Source organism: Volvox carteri (genome assembly GCF_000143455.1).
Source record: "Volvox carteri f. nagariensis unplaced genomic scaffold VOLCAscaffold_10, whole genome shotgun sequence".
Classification (NCBI taxonomy): domain Eukaryota; kingdom Viridiplantae; phylum Chlorophyta; class Chlorophyceae; order Chlamydomonadales; family Volvocaceae; genus Volvox; species Volvox carteri.
The window spans coordinates 152,764-173,216 of record NW_003307553.1 but is presented as its reverse complement, the minus strand read 5'-3'; the positions used below and the strand labels follow the sequence as shown (position 1 = coordinate 173,216).

Below are 20,453 nucleotides of genomic sequence, written 5' to 3'. Positions count from 1 at the left end.
TGCACCTTTCCCCCCTCCACTCCTCCTCCAGGCCACCATCAACTCCCTCCGCTTCGAGCACGTGGGCTTCATACACGGAGCTGGGCGCCTGGTGGACCATCGTGGGGGCGCTGATCGTCATCATCGCCATTCCCTGTATCACCGTGGAACATGCCACAACTAATTGGGTGTTTCGGAAGTTTGAGAGCGGACCAGCGGCGGACAGCGGCATACACAACCCATTGTACGGGGGCGAGGATGGAGGGAGGGAGGGGAGGGAGGTGGGAAGGGAAGGAAGGATGGAGGAAGAGGGAGGAGGGAGGGAGGGAGGGGAGGTGGGAGGGGAGGGAGGTGTGGAGGAGGAAGAGGGAGGTGGGAGGGGAGGGAGGTGTGGAGGGAGGGGAGGTGGGAGGGGAGGGAGGTGTGGAGGGAGGGGAGGTGGGAGGGGAGGGAGGTGTGGAGGAGGAAGAGGGAGGTGGGAGGGGAGGGAGGTGTGGAGGAGGAAGAGGGAGGTGGGGCTCCCGGCACAAACGGCTAGCAACATTCTTTAAAGAGACCTGCAGCCTCTTAAAAACCATCTCCCTGTCCCTGACACCTCCCTTATGTATCTACCCCCCTCCCCCCCCCGCCCGGGGGCCCCCAGCTACGTGTTCATCCTGGGGCTGCTGCTTCCCGCCTACTCGTTCACGGGGTACGACGGCCCCGCGCACATGTCGGAGGAAAGCACCAACGCCTCGATGGCGGCGCCCTGGGGCATTGTGAGAGAGTGTGTGTGTATATTTGTGTTTGGGGGTGCGGGAGGAGGGTGTTTAATTTACCCGTCGAATCTAAGTGACATGTGGTGACGTATTGTTTCGTATTGTGTGTTGTGTACAAGAGCTCACCAGGGGGCCCCGGTTGTGTGTGCGCGTGCGTGTGTGTGTGTATGTGTGTGCATGCGTGTGTATGTGTTGCTTGCAGGCGGGGCAGTTGTGTGTGGCTGCAACGGCCGACCACACAGGGATTTTCTATTTTTAGGCAGGCTGTACTATTTGTACGGCACTCCCTGTTTCATCTGCTGCCTGTCCCCTCCCTTCCCCCCCCGTCGTCCCCTCCCCGTCTCTCACGCTCTTTCCGGATCAGATTCTGGGCGTCGTGTTTATGATTTTCGTGGGCTGGTCCTGGGTGCTGTCCCTGCTGTTTTGCGTCTCAGATCTCAACCAGGTGGGCGGATGGGGAGGGGGGAGAAGGGGGGAGGCAGCTGCTCCAACTTGGGTTGAGGGGCTTAGTGGACTGTGTGGAGTGCCGCCTGTGTGTCGGATTGTGTGTCGGATCCGAATTTTTGCAGTTTAAGAAAAAATATAAAAATTTGAAAGTCTGAATTTAATAATTAAAATGCAAAACACTAACATTAATTAATTTATTTATTTATTTACACTAACACTACATTTGCACTAATATTAATTTACTTATTTACACTAATATTAAATTTGCTAACATTTACATTTACATTAATTAATTAATTTTATTTATTTATTTGCATAGGACATGACCGTTTCTGACAATATCTACGTCATTTCACGACAATCATCTTCCTTTTCGCGGCTTTAGTTGTATTATTATATCGTTAAGACTTTGCGCCCCGGAACGTTCATCTGGCCCTCCTCTGTATCACAGGTGCTGAGTCTGGGCACCATCCCGTCGGAGGCCAACGGAGATCCCATTGCCCAGGTGGGTGCGTGAGCGAGTGTAGGGTGTGGGGGGGAAGGGAAGCCCGGGCTGGGACCACGGTGCGTCTGTATGCACATCTGTATGTGCATCTGTATGTGCATCTGTATGTGCATGAACTGTAACCACATGCATGCCCCGCGGTTAATTTTCCCTTGGCGGATTTTTCCCCCCTATGGAGGGCCCCATCTAACCTCAAGTGCATTAACTGAATTAACTGCCACTACAACCCCTCCAACTACCTCCACTTTTCATCACTCCAGATCTTCTGGAATGCATTCAAGCAGCGCACCGGCAGCGGCACAGGCGGCATCATCATGCTCATGATTCCTTTGGGGGGTATCTACTTTTGTGCGCACTCCACCGTGACGTACGTGTCCAGGTAGGGAGGCGGATGACGAGGGGGATGGGTGTGTGTGTGTGTGGGTTTTGCTCGGCAGGACACGGCACGGCACGACACGGCACGGCAGCTACCTGCCTACCTACCTAGCCCTACCTACCTACCTAGCTCCCCACACGTCAGAAAGTGAATCCCCGTTGCGTTTCTTCCGCTCGCGCCGCACACCGTACCTCTTACACGGCGCCCCAATTCGCGCCTCCTCGTCTCCTACTATTACTACTGCCCCTGCGACTGCTGCTATTGCTCCTACCCTCCTACTACTGCTCCTGGTATTGTTATTGCTGTGCTGGTGCTGTGCTGGTACTGCTGCAGGATCCTGTTCGCCTACTCCCGCGACCGCGCCGTGCCACTTGCCTGGCTATGGATCAAGTACAACAAGACCGTGAAGGGCCCGCTGATTGCGGTGTGGGGCACTGTCTTTGCGGCCTTCCTGCTGGGGCTGCCCATGCTGGGGAGTGAGGTGGGTGGGTCGGCAGTCGTGGCTGCGCGGCGGGATCCTGGGTGCTTGGGGCGTTTCCTGGCAGCCTTTCCTCTTCGCCATACAATCCCCCCCTCAACCCTCTCACCTTGCCCTCCCCATACACTGGTGCACTCTTGCCCTGGCAGCAGCTTCACTCGTTTGTGGTTCGTCTTTCCTCCCCCATACACATACACACGATTATACCACAAAAAATGTCGGTAACGTAATGGGGCTTTACTTCCCGACCCCGGGTCGCCAAGGGTTCATCGCTTAGCGGACTCACTCCCTAGGGGGGGCAGTTCCTTCGGACTTTGGACGCCTTCCCGCAGTCAGTCAGTCAGTAGCTCATTTCTGAATCTTTTCTTTTCTCACATCGTGTGATTCCTACTTCCCCTCTCCCCCCTATCTTGCCCTGGCAGCAGCTTCAATCGCGTGTGGTTCGTCTTTCCCCCCTCCCCCCTCCACAGACACGCACTCACTTACCTAACCACACATGTTCACATCCTTACAGACATACATATGTCCTTCCCATGTATGTGTGTATGTCTGTCCATCCCATCGTACTATCCATCCCATCGTACTATCCTTCCCGTCGTACTATCCTTCCCGTCGTACTATCCTTCCCGTCGTACTATCCTTCCCGTCGTAATATCCTTCCCGTCGTAATATCCTTCCCCACACAGGAGGCCTTCACCGCCATCATCTCTCTGTCCACCATTGCCCTCAATATTGCCTACGTGGCGCCGACCACAGCGCGCATCCTGCCCTGGGGCGCCCGCCGCTTCCAGCCCGGTCCCTTTCACCTGGGCTGGGCCGCCTACCCCATCGGGGTCGTGGCCACCCTCTGGGTGGGCTTCATCGTGGTGGTGTTCTCCCTGCCGACCGAGTACCCCACGGCCTCCTCCAACCTCAACTATGCGGGTACGTGCGTGTGTGTGTGCGTGTGTGTGTATGTGTGTGTGCGTGTGTGTATGTGTGTGTGCGTGTGTGTATGTGTGTGTGAAGAGGGGATTGCGATGGAGGGGAGCTGCGCGTGGTTGCCTGATTATGTAAGGCGTGGTGTGTAGGGACGTGGGCGAGGGAGGGAGGGATAGAGGGGGGCCCTTCCGAGGGCCTTACCCCCTTTCCTTATATATACACGCACATATATACACACGTACACGCACACCCTCGCAGGCGTTACACTGCTGGCAACGTTTGCCCTATCTCTCATCTGGTACTACTTTCCAGTGTACGGGGCTTACAAGTGGTTCAAGGGCCCAGTCAGCACGCTGGAGGAGGAGCTGGGGATAGAGGGCGGGGCCGTGACCGGCGGCAGTGACAAGGCCCGGGAGGAGGTTGCCGTCAAGGCTGACGCCGTGGCGGCGGTGGAGGCCGCGGCGCCGCCGGTGCAGGCGTGATGACGGCTCGCGGCGGCTCTCGTGCGCGCGCGTTTCTTGCTTTGCGGCATTAGGACTCTGGGTGGAAGCTGGGGAAAGCAAGGCGCCTCAAATCAAACCTCCTCAGTGCTGCTGCTGCTGCTGCAATGAAGGCTGCGTCAAGTGTATGGGTAAGCACTGTGCGGTGGCGGAATGTGTGGATGGGGGGGGGGAAAGACTTGGGAGGTAGCTCAACGTGTTTTCTGCTCGGCGGCGTGATGTGGACGTTTAAAGTATATGCAGGTGGATGGATGGATGGATCCGGTTGGATGGATGGATGGATCCGGTTGGATGGATGGATGGATCCGGATGGATCCGGTTGGATGGATGGATGGATCCGGTTGGATGGATGGATGGATCCGGATGGATGGATGGATGGATCCGGATGGATGGATGGATCCAATTGGATGGATCCGGTTGGATGGATCCGGATGGATAGCTGACACCGCACAGGTACTCGTCTGCCCACACAGGGACCTCCTGTCGACACCGTGAATTTATTTTACAGCCAATAATAAACCATGAGCTGATAAAAAAAGCTTTGATATAGTTTATATGCCTCGTAGGCTGCTTTGAACTTTTTACGCGTGTTGTTGTTTTACTGAATGGGATTGTTCTGTACGAATTCAGGATCCAGATTGTGTGGATTGTGCCGTATCTGCAATGCCTTTTTGAATTCTCAAGGCCGGCGAGGCGGCTTTATATGTAGGTTAAAAAGGCGGTAGTAGGACGACGTTCGCAAGGGGGAAGTGCACCTTGCTGTTTGCGCTATGTTTTGAATGCGTAAGATGATGGCGCGTAGGACTTATGATTTGACCTGTCGACGCGTGGGAATGCCCCGGGGTGATAGGGCTGTGAGGAATTTACAAGACTTCCTCCCACACCTTTCGTTCCATGGCAATTGCCGCCGTGTTAAACACCCGCAAAACTGGCGCGTACGACTTTTTGTTTTTCCTGTGTGCTCGTCAACGTCTGCGGGAGGTTGCTCGTGTCCAGTTCAAAAGCTGTGCTTGTCGTTTGATGTGGGAGGATGAGAGCGACTGTGGATACGCTCTAGGCAATCCGCGAAGGAGTTGTACTGGAAGTATATATATTTATAGAAGGGGCCCACAAAGGCGGGCGGCGCATATGTGTTCCTCATGAGCTACGTGATGTGTGGGTGTACCTTGATGAGTGAATCTGTTTGTGTTTGGATCTCGCTGTGGATCCCATTTCCACAGTTTTAAGACCATTTCAGACTTGTTGGACAACTGACAACTGATTTCCGTTTCCGCGGGTTGTGTTTTGAGCTGTCCTTGCCGGCACCCCAGGTCGTGCGAGAGTGTAGGTTTTGTTGGGTTCAGCATCAAAAATATAAAAACTTGACCAGACGTTAAAGTAGCAGATGTATGAGTACGAAATTGGCGCATTGCACTGGGTTTATTAGTGTGTTAATTCGCCGCGTCATCTGTGTATTTGTATGCGCGTGCACTTGCTTCGTTTTTAGGGCCGAGGAGAAGGAGCGCTCGCAGCCTTTCCGACTGTCGTTAGGTAAAGATGTTGGGCGCACTACCAGCTTTATTCGTCCCGGGTGTGGCTGCTTTTACTAATACTCTTGTAACAGCCTCGGGAGGGAGGAGATGCTCTGCTGTGTTATGATGCCGTACATGCTGTGAGCTTCCACGCACCGTGATGGCTGGAGGTGCATGCGTGTGTGTTTTGCCGTATTGGTGAGCAGCCGCGCACGTGTTTCTGGGTGGCGGCCGGGAGGGTCCCCTTCGAAGTCCTTTTGCTTTTGATCAAAAGGTAATCAGGTACTTGCAATCCTTTTGTAGCGGACCCGTAAGGCCCTTCATTCCTTGCGAGTATCGTTACATATGCCAGCAACATGTGTTTCCCCGCGCAACGGTTCCGCCAGGGGGATCAGGGGGCGCACATATAGGAAGGACAATTTGAAGCCTGGAATAACAACCTGAAATTGATTATTCCCGTAAGATCTCCTTCCGCGCTCTCGTGAATTTGAATTTGCACACCAGTTGGCTTCCCAGCTTGGTCGCATCAAAGGACCCCATAACGCTGCACATATGTACCTACATCTGTAGGGAACACAGCCTTAGCGGCTCGTAACCACGACATTCCATCAGCACGTGCAGTTCGAGTAGCACCTACAGTCAGTCATACATATATGGCCCGCCGCCGCTCAGACCATATATGATATCGCCCTGCGTTCGGATGGTTTTACCCATCCAGGCGTATGGTGTCGGGTTTTGCTCGTTGCCGCCAGTTGAGATAGCCCCAAGCCCAAGCTCGCCACTTTTCGCTGTTTCAGCTCCCATGTCTTGACGAACGGCAGGCAGCTCAATAACGGATAATGGCTGGGTTTCTCTCCGGCGGCACGCGTGCTTGTTTGTTTTAAGTATGTGTGTGTGTTACATGGTCGTGGAGGTGCGTACCCTCGTACCTGCAAACCGCCCAATACGAGCCGAGGGCTCAAGGACTGCCAGATCGCCTATAAGCACCATCCTACCTCGCAATTCAGACAAAGCAAAGTGATAAAGGAGTGATAAGTGTATGTGTGTATATATGTATGTATGTATGTGTGTGCTTTACACCTACACCTTAAGAGGTGTGTGCCTTCAATGGCGCCCACTCGGTCGCGTGATAGAGCCACGTGTGGCCGTGTTAGCATTTCCCGGGAAAGCAGTGATTACAGTATTCTAAACTACTTTGGACGATGCCGTGCACTTGCAGGTGTGTCCAGATACTGGACTTGCTAATATTAAGGTGTGTGTGGAAGGGGCCAGGTCCCCAGCCTGATCTTACTCTGATAGCACCATGTCGGGCCAGAGTTAGTTCCACTGTGCCCGGATTGCGACGTCGTCTTACAGTTTGTTGGTACCACATGTGGTGGTGTCGATCTGAAGGTACGGCTGTCGTACCTCTATCTGGGGTGCGTCCTCAACATACTGATAGGCAGGTGGCCGGCAAAAGTTAAGGCCTGACTTCTGCTCCCGGAGGTTCCCGGGTTACCACCCTGTAACAACATCATATTGTTGTGTGGTTACAAACCTCTCCTGATTTTCAAGGTGTGTGGAGAGCACAGAGCTGCAGCCCTTATTTCTAGGTGGCGGTGCACTTGCATTAATGAGGCTAAGAGGAGGCTTATATAAGGCGCGGCCCCGTGTGACGAGAGGGCGAGGGCATTGCGCGGTTTCCTTACAGAAAGCGACAAGAAGGCCTTTGGTGATATGCAGCGGGTGATGTCCCTCCCCTCTTACTGCCGACCGGGAGTGGTGGAATTTGGAATATGTGGAACCGAGTACGGTTACTGGCTAATGGTCCATCCGGTAATCTTACTGGCCCAGTAACCGAGGTATGGTCATCTCGGTAACTGGGCCGGTAGGGTGGCTAATGTGCCGGAACCGGCCTGATGTATGCCATAGGGAATGTGCGCGGGATCCAGCCACAGGGAAGCTGTCTGATATCCCATAGGGTCATTTGGGGGAAGTAAGCACCGCGCCTTCAGAAAAAGCGAAGAAGGCTGTTGTCCTTGACGCCGAGTTGGTTGAGTTGCGGGAGAGTATTTCCCGAGCTTGTACCAACCTCCTGCAGCCTATGGACGTGGCTGCGGGGGGGTCGCTCACACCTGTGAGAAGCATCCTGTTAGTTCTCACGCTGACAGATGTGAGGGTCATGCCGTGTATTGCAACTGGTAGGCAGGTACCTAGGGGCCAGGCTGGACTGCCAATACTGCCAAATATGAAGTTAACAAGCGACGTGTTACTCGTCACGACCGTACAGTACTGTGAAAAGCAAACCCTACTTGGAGAGCGTGGGACAGTGTCCGGGGGTGAGATTTCGAGATGGTTGCCTTGGCTTGGGAGCCTGTTTCTGTCACGGCGTAATAAATTGATTCCTGCGGAAGGAAAGCGTCGACCGAAACCTGTTAGTTTTCGACCATATAGTCCCAGAGCTAGCTATACGTTTTCATATACTACTTCTGGTCCACACTGGCAGGTGGCTTGGGGAGTAAAGTGTAAGACGCACTTCAGCCGGCAGACATGCTGACTGCTGACTGCCCCTAGGCTCGTAAGATGTTCTTAGCTGCACGACCATTGCATAGATTTTTTTCAATAGTGCCAAGCATGGTTCCTGGGAAAGATTTCGTCAGTGGTAATCGATACCGTAATGGGTGCCGTAAAAATGGAGTGCCCAGCGGAATTTTGTCTAGGCGCCCTCGCTGCAATATCTGTGGCTCAGAACTACATGTTTTCTGAGGCAGGGAAGCCTTAGCTGTCTCACTACCTTTACGGACACTCAGCTCCGGGGGCACCTTCCGAGACGTTTCCTTTCAGCGTCCGAGCATTTGGTGGCCTCCATTTTAGTTACAGATACAATATTTAGCAAAGCTGTTTGAACCTTAGGAGGAGCTCGTGGCATCGTGTCTTGGGGGACCCTTGCAGAGCGCGGCGAGCCCCACGGTCTTTCGTTTGCAAAGGTACGCTTGCCACTTTGATAAGACGCTTTTGAGGTAGGATTCTCCATTCTTAATCAATTCGCTAGGCTTGCAGTCGCGAAGGGTTTGTGTCCGGTGCCTTATGCTTCTGACCAGCAACTCTGGAGTTGCTCACAGTTGCACCGATGAGGCCCTAAGGAGCGTCCTTCATGGCCTCTCTTTTGTTGGACCTTTTAAGGCCAGGCTTACAATCATTCTGATAGTTTGGAACGCTTAATTTCAACCCTCCTGCAGCGTCTTCGATCATGGACCTTGCCAACTTATTTAACGACGAGGGCGCGGGGTCGGAGCGGACAAACTCTATAACGAGCAGTGATTTGGATCCGTTCCTGTTGCAAGGTGAGAACTTGGTAGTTTCCCCACAACTGCTAAGCTTATATCGCGCAAGAAGTGACCTCCGTCCTCCTCCTCGGTATCAAATAATTACAGGAGACGACCAAACATGGGCTGTGGAAGATTGGAATTGGGATCCTTTCAACATGTTCGCCGCGCCTAAGGAGACGCCGAACGTTGCTTGCTGCCAGGCCCTGAAGCGGCGCAAGGTAGACAACACGGCCGCGGCCCAAGGACAGCCCCAACAACAGGCACAGCAAGGCGCATGTTGCCAAGGGCCGAGTGGTAGCATTCGTGCTGGTGGCCAGCCCCCTGCTGCGGCAGCAGCTTGCTGCAGTTTCACGCCCAACCAGACTCAGGCAATGCAGCAGCTGACGGGGCCACTTCAAGCCGCTATGAACAGCCTTGCTCCACAGAAAGCAGTTGTTGAGACTTGCGCAGTGAGCAGCATGTGCCATGGCCCGGGTGCCATGGTCCCGCCTGCGGCTGTTCCCGCAGCCGCATCAGTAGCAGCTACCGGCCCACAAATGCTTAATGTTAATATGGGCATGGCACTGCCGGCTGGCATGGGTTGGGCTGGGCTGGGCGATATGAGCTCTCCAGCTGCATCAGCTGCTGCAGCGGCTATGGCGGCAGCCGTGGACATGCCCGGCTTCTTCACAAGCATGACAGGCGGCACTGGTCGTCCTCTGGCCGGCATGGGCTGGGGTATACAGCCGATGGCCCTGCAGATGCCCAGTATGCCCATGCAGCCTTTCCCAGGTTCACACGCTCAGTGTGCTCCGGCGCTGTCCATGCCGGCATCTGGCTTTCCAACGCCCTCGGGTGTATTCCAGCAGCAGGCCAGCATGGCGCTGCCGCCTTCGTCCGTGCCATCGCCCGCGCTGGGCTCCTCGGGGGAGACCAGCTCGCTGCAGGGTAGCGCTGACAATGCCAAGGCGCTGTGCTGCAGCGGCAACCGCGGCGGCGGCGGCCCTACCTGCAGCGGCGGCAGGCAGCAGGCGGACAGCTCAAATAAGGCTAGCATGCCGCTACCCAATAAGGCCCATCAGACGGGTGCAACTGGCGGCCGTGGCGCCGATGGCGCTATGGTGGGCGGCGACCTTTCGGACTTCGCCATCAGTGACAGTGAGGATGAGGATGAGGTTGGTCGTCGCGGCCCTTTGGGCAATAACCGCGGCAATGGCGCGCACCATCAGCAACACCAGTACCTGGGTGATGTGATTGCCCTGCATGATGTGGGCGATGACAACGGCCTCATGGTTTGTCAGGTGCCCGGCTGCGGCAAGGACTTGTCTGGTTTGAAGGAGTATCACCAGCGGTACCGTATCTGCGATGTGCACATTAAACTGCAGCAGGTGAGGCAGCTGGCTGGGATGGCTGCGGGATTGGGAATTCGGGATCTTCGCGCGGAGGTTCAGCGATTCGTATTTATTTTCTCTGCTATGGTTCCTTTCGCTAGGTGCTCTGTGCTACGAAGTGTTGAGCTGCTTACTTTGTGACGATGGGCCCTGCCCATGTCTCTCGTGCACCCTGGTAATTTCCGCAGGTAATGAAGGACGGTCGCTTGCAGCGCTTCTGCCAGCAGTGCGGTCGCTTCCACGAGTTGACCGCCTTTGATGGCAACCGCAAGAGCTGCCGTGACCAGCTTTCCAAGCACAACGCCCGGCGGCGCCGCCGCGCTCAGGCTGAACAGGCCAAGGGCAAGTCCGCGGCCGTGGACCCATTCGCCGTTGGCGCCGTCGGATGCGGCGCTGCAGCTGCCGCCAACGGCGGCGCTACTGCCTCCTTTGACGGCGATGTCGGCAAGCTACTGACGTGTCTCATGCAGAACCCTTCGCAGCTCCACGCGCTGCGTCTGCTGCTGGGAGTACCAACGCACCCTGCCTTGCCCGCATCACACCCTGCGCCGGGGTTGGGCTTGGGGGTGGGCCTGGGTTCCGGCAGCCCCGCTGATTCGTCAAGCGATGGCTCGGACCAGGCCCGTACCTATGCCCTGGCCCGGGACATTATGGGTGCCCGCAATGAGTTCGCTCCGGCCTTCGAGAGCGAGCACAGGCTGATCCGCCTGTCCATGAAGCTGTTCAACCGCACGCCAGCCGACCTGCCCTCAGATCTCCGAAACCAGGTCAACAGCTGGCTGGCGTCGGCGCCAGCAGGCATGGAGGCCTCCATTCGGCCGGGCTGCGTGTTTCTGACGGTGCAGATGCTGGTTGACGAAGCGGGCGAGGCGCAGGCGATGGCACCGGGAGCACTTGGCAGTTTGGCACAGCATCTGCTGACGCGTACGGGCTGCCCGTTCTGGCACACTGGCATGTACACGCTGCAGCTGCACGAAGACATTATGCTGGTTCGCGACGGGCGTGTGTCGTGTGACGCAGCGAGTGCCAACGGTGATGGGCGGTTCCCCGTCATTCGACGCCTTGGGCCGCTGGCGGCTGTGGCAGGCCAGCCCGTAACGCTCAAACTGCACGGACAGCACCTGGACGCGCCAAATTGCTTGGTGAGTGTAGGCAAGGGGACGTGGGTGCATAGATGGGCAAAGAGATGAGCAGGCCTCCTAGAGGGGACATGGGTATCCGATATGGATGCTGGAATGCGAATCGAGTGGGTATGTTTCTGTCGTTAGGATTGCCCAATTGAAGTCCTAAGGTTATAACTCGGCTTGGTTGCCTGCACCCTGTACCAGGTCATTGTGCGCTGGGGCGCTCAGCACCTGAAGGCGCACATGCAGCCGCTATCGGCGCACCGAGCCATCGTGCGTCTGCCGCCTTTGCCGGAGCTGTGTGGCCCTGTGTGGGTTGAACTGATGCGTGGCGCCTACCTCAGCCCCGCCAAGCAGATGCTGGTGGCGCGGAATGAGGCGCTGGTGGAGGAAATTAACAAGTGAGGCTGTGAGGATGTCGGGCTTTGCCTGCGGGAAAGATGAAGGGGGATAGGATGTTGCCTTAGCTGGTGACGATGCGAAAGCATTGGTCAAGGCACTTCCATGACGGATGGAGGTTATTGGGTGTCCTTTTGGACTTGGCTTAATATCTTGCTACTTTACACCTCTCCTGTTGAGTACGTTTCGACAAATTTCGGGACGAATAGGATGATTATTAGGCTCTATGTCCTATGCAGCATTTTTTTTGGACGCATCGAAGAATATGGTGCGTGTGCGTGCTTGCTCGCTTTTCCTCAGCAAGGCAAGATTCCGACTCTTATCGTCTTCCGCCTCGTTATGTCCTGCCATGCAGGCTGGATGTCCGCTACGGCCCGCTGAGCCAGGAAACTGTCGAGCTGATGCTGCAGGACATGGCCATCGTGTTGCAGCACATTGCTGGGGAGCAGGGCGCGGGTGCTCAGCTGCCGCATGCTGCCATCGCGCTGAAGGTACGTCATGCCCTCGGCGCTGCGTAAAATTTTGGTTTCAGGTTTCAGGTAGTAGTGATAAGTATTACAGCGCGAGGCCTAGAAAGACCCCAATGCAGGGGGCCATCCGGCCACAACGGACCGCCGTGCGCTGCACTGGGTTGTTCCCCAGCAGGCGGTCGCACATATGGAGTGCTGGTGCAAGCAGACTATTTGCGTAATTTTGGTTTCCGTTTCCTCTTATTGTATCTGCTGCCGAGCACCGCCGCCTGCACCAGCTCCCGACGTGTTCCGCCCCGTTGTGCCAATAAACCCCTCTTCCCCCAGGCACGTCGCCTACTAGCTATCGCCTGCGACATGGGCTGGGCCGCCGTCGCCTCTGCTGTGCTGCCCCTAGCCTGCGCCCGCTGTTCGTGCGCCTCTGAAATGGTGGCAGCAATCCACGCCGCCTCCGTGCCGTCATCGGCCTCGAGTGCCAGCTCGTCTTCGGGCGATAAGCGAGGTCTAACGCTGTTACACCGGGCCGTGCGCAGCGGAAGCATTCCCTTGCTGGCTGGCATGCTGGCCTGGGGTGACAGCCATGGCTACCGATGGCGTGTGGATGCGGCGGGGCCTGCGGGCATCACGCCGCTTCACCTGTCGGCGATGCTGGACGACGCGCGCGTGGGGCTACTGCTTCTGGATCACTGCGGTTGGCCAGCGGCGTTTACGCACCTTAAGTCGGACAACGGCGTCACACCCTTCCACCTGGCGTTCCAAATGGGCCACTACCAGGTACGGTATCAGGCAGGCGCGCACATGCAATCCGAGATTGTGGATCTTTGGCCGCATGTGGGATGCTCCATTGTGACGTGCCATGTGTTGTTTTGTACCTATGCTCATGTGCTGTCCATACAAGCGCTTTCTGGCCTTGCCGGTGTTACGGCGGCACACGTGCGAAGCTCCGAGCTCAGTGCTCGCGCAGTCATGACGCTTACGGTCTGGGTGCTTTGCCTGCGCGCTCACCCGCTGCAGGTTGATAGCCTTATGGCGATCTTGGGCGGCCTGCATCAGATCGACCAGCATGCAGGTGCCAACAATGCCGTGGGAGCCGGTGCGCAACCGGCTGGCCGCCGCAGCCGCTGCGGGGCCAACGCAGCCGCCATGGTGATGGGCTGCAAGGCCGAGGAGAATGAGGATGTTAAACCAGCTCTTCGAGGCCATGGCCACAATAACACTGCTACTGCAGCCAAAAACGGCTGCTGTGCGGAGCTAGACCCGTGTGAAATGTGCCATTGCACATTGCCGCCCCTGCTACTCTCTATCATGGCGTCATGCAACGAGTGTGGCCGCCGGCGAATGTGCATGGAGGCGGAGTGCACGGGTGCAGCGGACAGGTGTGGCGGGTGCTGCTGCGGCACAGCGCGCCCAACGCTGCGCTCGGACTCGGGTGAAGTGTGCAGCTCGCGGCAGCACAGTACTGTCTTCTCCATCACTGCGTTATGCCAAGGCTGCCATGGCAACCGCATCCTGGCGGTGGCGTGATCCATCAAGAGCGTAGGAAGGTTGAGTTCGCTGCATGTCGAAGATGATTGGAGTGATGTCATAGTGGCCTTTTTAAGCCTCGCGCTTCCAAAGGCCATCTAATGATGTGAAAGAAACGGTTTTGTGCTTTGCCTGGCATGGAGGATGTACGGGATTGGGTCGGCAATTTTCGAGGATCGAGAGCTAATTTGTGGTTAGGATTAGGGATTAGGGACTGCGTTACCCTGATGCCGGCCATGAGAACTGTAGAGGAGGGCCGGATCGCTTCTGCCGCTTCAGAACTGGGATTTGGGGGAAAAACCTGTTCTGTAATCCGATGACGTGGAGATTCGCAGCCGCACCTATAGGTGGATTAAGCCACCTAGCTGCGTATTCGTTTTAATGACTGTTTGGTCTCTGGGCACTACTTAAGCTAAGAAAGGAAGGCGTGTGCAGCAAGCATAGAGCAACGTTGCTTCAGGGCAGGATGCTGTGGAAGGATGTTTCTAGGCGTGACCACAGCTTTTGGCTCTGCTTAAATGCTCAAATTTGGACATCCCGCCCTCACCTCGCGGGTAGTACAGCCCGTTGTGCTCGATATTCTCGCGCGTCTTTCCACAGGCGCGGCTGTACTTCTGGGGTGCGTAATGGTCTCTCAGGGTGTTTCGTGTGATGCCATCGAGGGTGACGAGTTGAAAATGCGGCATTGGCTGGCGGCTGGATGATTTCATGACCAGGGTCGAGGATGTGGCAGTGGGCTTGGCTGCAGCTGCTGCCGACACGGTTACTGGGGGGCAGCTATAGGCTACGGGCTTTCTTTTCCTTCCGTTCTGTTCTTTAATTACTGGGGGCGAGGTCGGTTGCCGATCCTGATTAGCTGCGCTGTGCTCTCCTTCGAGTGTTGACCGTGACAAGGTCAATGCATCGCGGGGTGGCGACAGTGAATAGCATAAGGGTTCCTCCTCTGGGCTGGCCCGGCGGTCTGTGATACGACGTTAGTGGGTGCTGGTAACGTTCGGGAGGGGATGACTCTGCTTATTTGCCTGGTCGAGGTCGTGAATGAAGGTTGAAGGGTGTCTGTATATGATGATGTATTCTGCATGCATCATTGTCAATGCATGGCATGGACGTTTGGGGAGGCGAAGATGGGCTTTACTAGTACTTGTATGGTATGTTCTTCAAGTACCTTTTTTCCCCTCGCGATTGCGAGGAGGGCGGCAATGGCAATGGATGGCGAAACGGTGATTGGCTGTTTGGAGCGCGGAGGTACGGCCGGTGGCAAGAGACGGAGCTGGTGGCCTCTCCTGTGGCCCTTGTTCGGGGGAATTGGTGGCGCCGGAGATGAATTTGTTGGTAGTTGAGCTAAATGTTGTGTTTGTAGAGAAAGTTAAGATGTCTGATGCACGTGTGTATGTGTGCATGTGTGTGTGTATGTGGCAAATGGCGAACCAAGTCGCGCGGTGCCGCCGCTGTGTGAATCAACACCGTCAAGCTGTCTGGCAGGCAGCGAGTCTGTTAGGGACCCCTGAGTTTTTGTGCATTTCCAGTCCTACAATGACCTTTCCAAGAAAAGCTTGTCCCGTTCTGCATCCGGTTGCCCAGTTGATGGTGTGGTTGAGACCTCACGGTGATAGAGGACTGGCGAGTGTACGAGCCCTCCGGCTGCGTACATATGTATATGTGTACGTATGTATGCCTGCATGCGGTTCAGCGGGTCCTGGGCGCTCTCCGTCCCGCGGTCGCAGCAGCACGTACGGCCCCAGCTGGAATGAGCCCGTTGCAGTCCTTGTTGGCTAACGACGTGAAGCGAGTGCTCAAAACCTAAGAAGACAATCGATGGTTTTGGGCAACGCACGTAAAACGGGATTAATCTTTTCTTGCGGCGGGGTCCTTGCACGGCGTTTGTTTGCTGCATGGAGGCTGTTACGTGCCTGTTGGATTTGGTTTGGAGCCTTACGGCTATGAGCTGTGCTGCTTCATGCGCTAGAATAACTTGCGAGTGAAGAAGGTTGGAGCCTCTGCCGCTGCGCGCTAAGCTGTATGATCAGGTTGCATTGGATCAGGGCGCCGGCGCCATGTGTCGCTGCTCTCATTTGTTTATTTGTCCATTTCGACGTGTCGGGACCGGCGATGTAGTAGCGGGGCCATGTGTGCGTTCTTAATAATCAATCAGCTCTCTAGCTCGTTGTCTGTAGCTCGTTTGACAACGGTGGTAATTTTCCCCCTAGGACCTATAATCCGCCCCACCCATTCCCCAATCCAATCAGGGAGGTGTGAGTTGAACATGGCGCTATGCGCTGTTTGCTTTGCGCTGTTATCTGCGCGACTGCCGCTGGTGTTGCTGCTGCTGCTGATTGTTGTGTTGCCCAGTCCTTTTCCGGCTTGTTTCGGTGTATGTATGTGCTTTAGGCTTGGCCATAATATTGTTGCCGTGTTACCACCGCCTCACGCGGGCCAGGGCTTCCCCGCCATGGTTCGTCTGTTTGTCGTAACGTTGTCGTTGCTTTTGGTGATCTGTTGTGTTTGAACACGAGCAAGTGCAATACACGGCGTTCGCATTTGTAGATTCTTAAAGAGTATTGTATAAGTGAAATAATGGGTCGTCTTATACCAGTGAATGCCCAGACGCACAAATGCATTGTGAACCCTTTCTCCTGTATGTAACCAAGTGCCCCCGCTTCGTGCCGTCTTCATAGAAGGGCAAGATCTGGCAGCAGTTTCCGATCCGCAAGGGAATGTAAGCAGCATGATTGACAACAGCTCTATTTACAGCTACTACCACAACAGCTGGATGCTTCATCGCACTATTGGGGATGATTGAATAGGTTCAAACGCTTGGTCGCGCTTAGTGTCGGTGCTTCGTCTTACTCGTATCTTAGAAATATCGGATCCCGTCCTGATAGGGTACTTTGGCAAACATTTTGGATCACTCATGACAAATTCCGAAAAAAACAAAGAACGTCCGAAGTCGTGTCCGGAGGCCATTTGTTGTTTGCTGTTCGTCAGTTAGAGTCTAGTGTCCTGTTGACGGTGGCAGCTATCCAATGCATGGTTGCTTACCATCGACTACACTTCCGAGTCACACAAAATCGCAGGATGAGCGTACTGGAGCATGAGGCCTACCCTTATTGGTTGTCTAATCCTATGGCCCCCTACCCTCCTGTAAACACCCTTGAATGTACTTACCCATGCTCCTGCGTAACTCATCCGAGGCCTACACAAATGCTAGAAGCAATCATGCAATCCTTCACTTATGCGAAAACCTAACGAACAACGGAATACACTACTCCACCTTTCCTTTCTCTTCGGAATTTACAGGCATTAAGCAATACAAATTGTGGATACATTGGTTCGACAATTAGAGTGCCGGCTGATAGGAAACATCCAGGGGCTCATTTTTATCATGCGAAAGCATTTACCTAGATTAGCTCAACTCTGGATTACTTATCCATCGCTTGACATCCCAAATAAGTGAACAATCATGATGACTCCGGGGACTCCGGGGATTCTAAAGTTTCAGTCGCGCACCCAATGATATTGACCACAGGGCGGCTCATGCTTATGTCCTTTCCACCATGCCTTGTTAAAACGTCGTGATAACCACCTGAACACATCGCATGCGCGTAACTGTTGGAGTCTCTGGTGTGCGGTACGGCAATTGTGGTGCCTGTATCTTCACTCCCTTGCCAGCTCCCAAAGCTGTCTTGAAATGTTAGGTGGCTGGCCAGAGCACATTACCAGCTCAGAGGCCTTTAAGCGCACCACTTCCCATGTGAATCCTCTGCCAGCCCGCAAACCCAGCAAGCGTGCCAAGTATGGCGATGTGGCCGAGGTGAACAAGGCTCGCCGACTCGCACGCTCCCCCAAACCTCCGGTGATTCGACCGCGGCCCAAGCGCGCGGCAGAGGTAAGCCCAGCAGCTACAAGCTCCTGTAGGTAGGGTAAGGTCTCCACGGCCATGCGGGATTAATCGTAAGAAGGGGTTGATACGATACCGGAGGTATAAGGATGGGGGAAGTTAGATTTTCGGATGTTGTGTCCAGGGACGAAGAGCTTCCTTCGCCAGGTAAAAGCTGGAGACGCAAGAGAGGAAATGTCCACTGAAAAAGTGAAGGGGGTTCTAGGCCGCTGTGTCAGCTGCGCTTTGGGGCTCATAGACTCCTTGCTCCTACTCTTAAGGCCGTCGTGGGCCCAACCCCGATTGGATGTTGACTTCAATTACCGACAATAGGAAGCCGGGTTCCCTTTTACCCTTGTCCCGGTTTGCCCGTTTGAAACCGACATCAACACCGACAACACAGTACTTTCGGGAGCTGATCCTTGATGCGGAGGACGGATGGCTGCAGCAACAGCAGATGCAGCAGCAGCAGCAGCAGCAGCTGGATCAGCAGCAGCTGGATCAGCAGCAGCTGGATCAGCAGCAGCTGGATCAGCAGCAGCTGGATCAGCAGCAGCTGGATCAGCAGCAGCTGGATCAGCAAAAGCAGCAGCGGCCGCGGCGGGTGAACGCGAACACCAACTCACAGGAAGAAATCGCTACAGACCTAAATCTAAATCCGGATCCAGGGCCGACGCACGATCCAATTCCAGTTGCAAACCCAAATCCAGACCCAACGTCAGTGAAGGAAATTCCGGTTTCGGAGCGTATCGCTGCCTTGTCCTCCTCCTCCTCCTCCTCTTCCACTACCACCAACACTCCATCCCAGACCTCGTCCTCGCCTTCATTGCCGAGCTCATCGACGTCTAGGCTTCCTGCGCCCAACATCGCCAGCAGCAGCAGCCGCTCCCCCACCCTGGAGCCGTCAGGGCCCGCGGGGTTCCGCCGCCGCCGCAAGCTCTTTCTCGACAGCCCCGACGGCCCCCACCCGCGCATGACAGCAAAGATCGTGGCGCGATTGGCGGCCTGCAAGGACTGGCGCAGGCAGCTGGCACACAAGCTACTGCCGCGGTATCTGCCGTTATTCGACCAGCATGCTGCTGCGTACTTTTTCAAGTACGGCAGTGCGACGAGATCTTCGTTCGCAGGGTTGGGACGGGCAACTTCTGTAAAAGAGAGTGGGCGGCGTAGATGACTTGGTGGATGGGCTTCGTGCCGATGGGCCCCGAGAACGGTCCCGGCGGCTGCAACGTCACACCCTATACGAATACGCCACACCTTACACGTCATCCTTTACCCCTGTTTTGATCCACCGGTATACTATTCGCACATTAATGTCACATCAGTTTCGTGTTTTCTGTACCTCTGGCCCCCGAGTCCGGCCCGGTGCACCTCCCATCGCGGCGCCGCCGCCGCCGCCATCGCCCCCACTGCCATAACGCGCCCTCTCTCCCCACTGGGTGCTCTGCAGGCATGTACCCAGCTTGCAGCCGCGGGCACCGCCGCTGGTTCCGCCGTCGGTGACGGCTCCTGCCTGGATGGCTGAACCCAGCGGTGCCGGCGCCAGTCGGGGTGGTGCCGCCGCCTCCGCCGCCTCCGCCGCCACCGCCGCCTCCGCCGCCATCACCGCTAGCAGGGACGCCGCGGGCTTCCGCCGCATGGTGGTGGCGGTGTGCAGCTCACTGCTGCCAAAGATGCCCTCTTTCGGTCCTCGGGCTCTGACGTGCATGATCTCGGGGCTTGGACGCATGGGCATCAGGCAAGTCGACAAGTTCGTTGTCGGTTAGTTATCTATCGGTTGGCAGTTATTCGTGTCGTGGCAGATACCACCAGACGTCGGCAAACGGGGTATTTCTGGTTTCAGGAACGGGTCTATTTCTGTCTTCCAGTACAATGTCTGTTACAAGGCCGCGGAATGAAAAAGCGTTTTTTGCAATAGTTTGACATTCTCGTATACGGCGTATGATCCTAGTTCTGCAAGCCGGCCGGCTTCGGGGACCCAATTTCTGTTTTCGGGAGTTTCCGTATGACCCGAAGCTCCCGAAGCGTTTGCCGATGTCTGGGTACCACGGTGCCATGGTCAGCTGGCCCAGCTACTGGGGTGGTGCTTTAACCACTCTGGGAACCAGGAGCCTTCATTCCTGATTCGATTCACATTCATTTCATCCCTTCATTTCATCCCTTAACAGTGCAAGACATTTGCACATGCACTTATTATTTTTTTCCACCGTCCCTCCACCCACCCTGCCTACTGCATACATACATACATACATACGGCGTGTTCTTTTGTTGTAATAGACATGGTGCACGCTCTCCTTATTACCTCTTTACGTCATGCAACAGCCATGGCCCGACGCTGGCCGCATGGGAGGCCCAGAGCGCCGGCCAGATGGGGCTTATGCGGCCTGACCAGCTGGTAGCGTCCCTCGCTGGACTCGCAGCAGTACGGCACACCGCCTCCGCCGCTACTACCGCTACTGCTGCTACCGTCGCTGCCACAGCCATCGCCGGCGCTGGGTCAGGTATCCGGCGGCGTACGGGACAGAGGAGGCGTCAGCGCCAACGGCGGCGGCGGACGCCACCGCTGCTGCCGCCGCTGGGTGAGGCCTGGCGGCAGGCGGCTCTGGGCGCGGCGCGCTCCGCCCTGCCGCGTATGACGGTTGCTGAAATCGGCCAGATGCTGATGGTGGGTCAATATATATACATCTAGAGCAGTTTCGGGTGGGATGTCGCCAATCAACCAACCAACCTTGCATTGCACCAAATCATTACAAAACTACACAACACTACATTACATTACACAACACAACACTACATGGCTCAGGTTACGTCATGTTGGCAGTACTCTCAAACCATTAACCTGACCTGCACGGCCCGGTCACTCCCTCTGATGGTTCCGATAGGCCCTGGCGGCGCTGCAGTTGCGG

At 55.7% G+C, this 20,453-nt stretch overlaps 3 protein-coding genes across 3 annotated transcripts in view; all 3 read left to right on the top strand.

The window, feature by feature from the left end:
* Positions 1 to 3,946, top strand: part of aoc3 (amino acid carrier 3) — a gene marked incomplete at both ends in the record, with an annotated part of 6,526 nt that extends 2,580 nt beyond the window's left edge. The window contains 8 exons of the mRNA XM_002948499.1: positions 32 to 61; positions 623 to 670; positions 1,102 to 1,182; positions 1,636 to 1,689; positions 1,950 to 2,068; positions 2,399 to 2,546; positions 3,230 to 3,338; positions 3,723 to 3,946. Coding sequence (XP_002948545.1) covers positions 32 to 61; positions 623 to 670; positions 1,102 to 1,182; positions 1,636 to 1,689; positions 1,950 to 2,068; positions 2,399 to 2,546; positions 3,230 to 3,338; positions 3,723 to 3,946 — 813 coding nt within the window. The remainder of the gene's footprint in view (positions 1 to 31; positions 62 to 622; positions 671 to 1,101; positions 1,183 to 1,635; positions 1,690 to 1,949; positions 2,069 to 2,398; positions 2,547 to 3,229; positions 3,339 to 3,722) is intronic.
* A 4,758-nt stretch (positions 3,947 to 8,704) lies between these two features.
* On the top strand, positions 8,705 to 13,670 carry VOLCADRAFT_58461 (uncharacterized protein; the record flags this gene model as incomplete). The annotated part of the gene is made up of 7 exons (XM_002948498.1): positions 8,705 to 8,798; positions 8,889 to 10,150; positions 10,342 to 11,295; positions 11,482 to 11,678; positions 12,032 to 12,167; positions 12,474 to 12,920; positions 13,161 to 13,670. The coding sequence occupies 7 exons, from the start codon at positions 8,705 to 8,707 to the stop codon at positions 13,668 to 13,670; spliced, it is 3,600 nt and encodes a 1,199-aa protein (XP_002948544.1).
* Positions 13,671 to 14,506: 836 nt separating this feature from the next.
* Positions 14,507 to 20,453, top strand: part of VOLCADRAFT_103880 (uncharacterized protein) — a gene marked incomplete at its 3' end in the record, with an annotated part of 7,458 nt that continues 1,511 nt past the window's right edge. Inside the window, exons 1-7 of the mRNA XM_002948497.1 lie at positions 14,507 to 14,915; positions 16,020 to 16,122; positions 16,346 to 16,386; positions 17,340 to 17,556; positions 18,356 to 18,642; positions 18,998 to 19,308; positions 20,028 to 20,212. Of these exons, the coding sequence (XP_002948543.1) occupies positions 14,821 to 14,915; positions 16,020 to 16,122; positions 16,346 to 16,386; positions 17,340 to 17,556; positions 18,356 to 18,642; positions 18,998 to 19,308; positions 20,028 to 20,212 (1,239 nt within the window). The 5' untranslated portion in view covers positions 14,507 to 14,820. The remainder of the gene's footprint in view (positions 14,916 to 16,019; positions 16,123 to 16,345; positions 16,387 to 17,339; positions 17,557 to 18,355; positions 18,643 to 18,997; positions 19,309 to 20,027; positions 20,213 to 20,453) is intronic.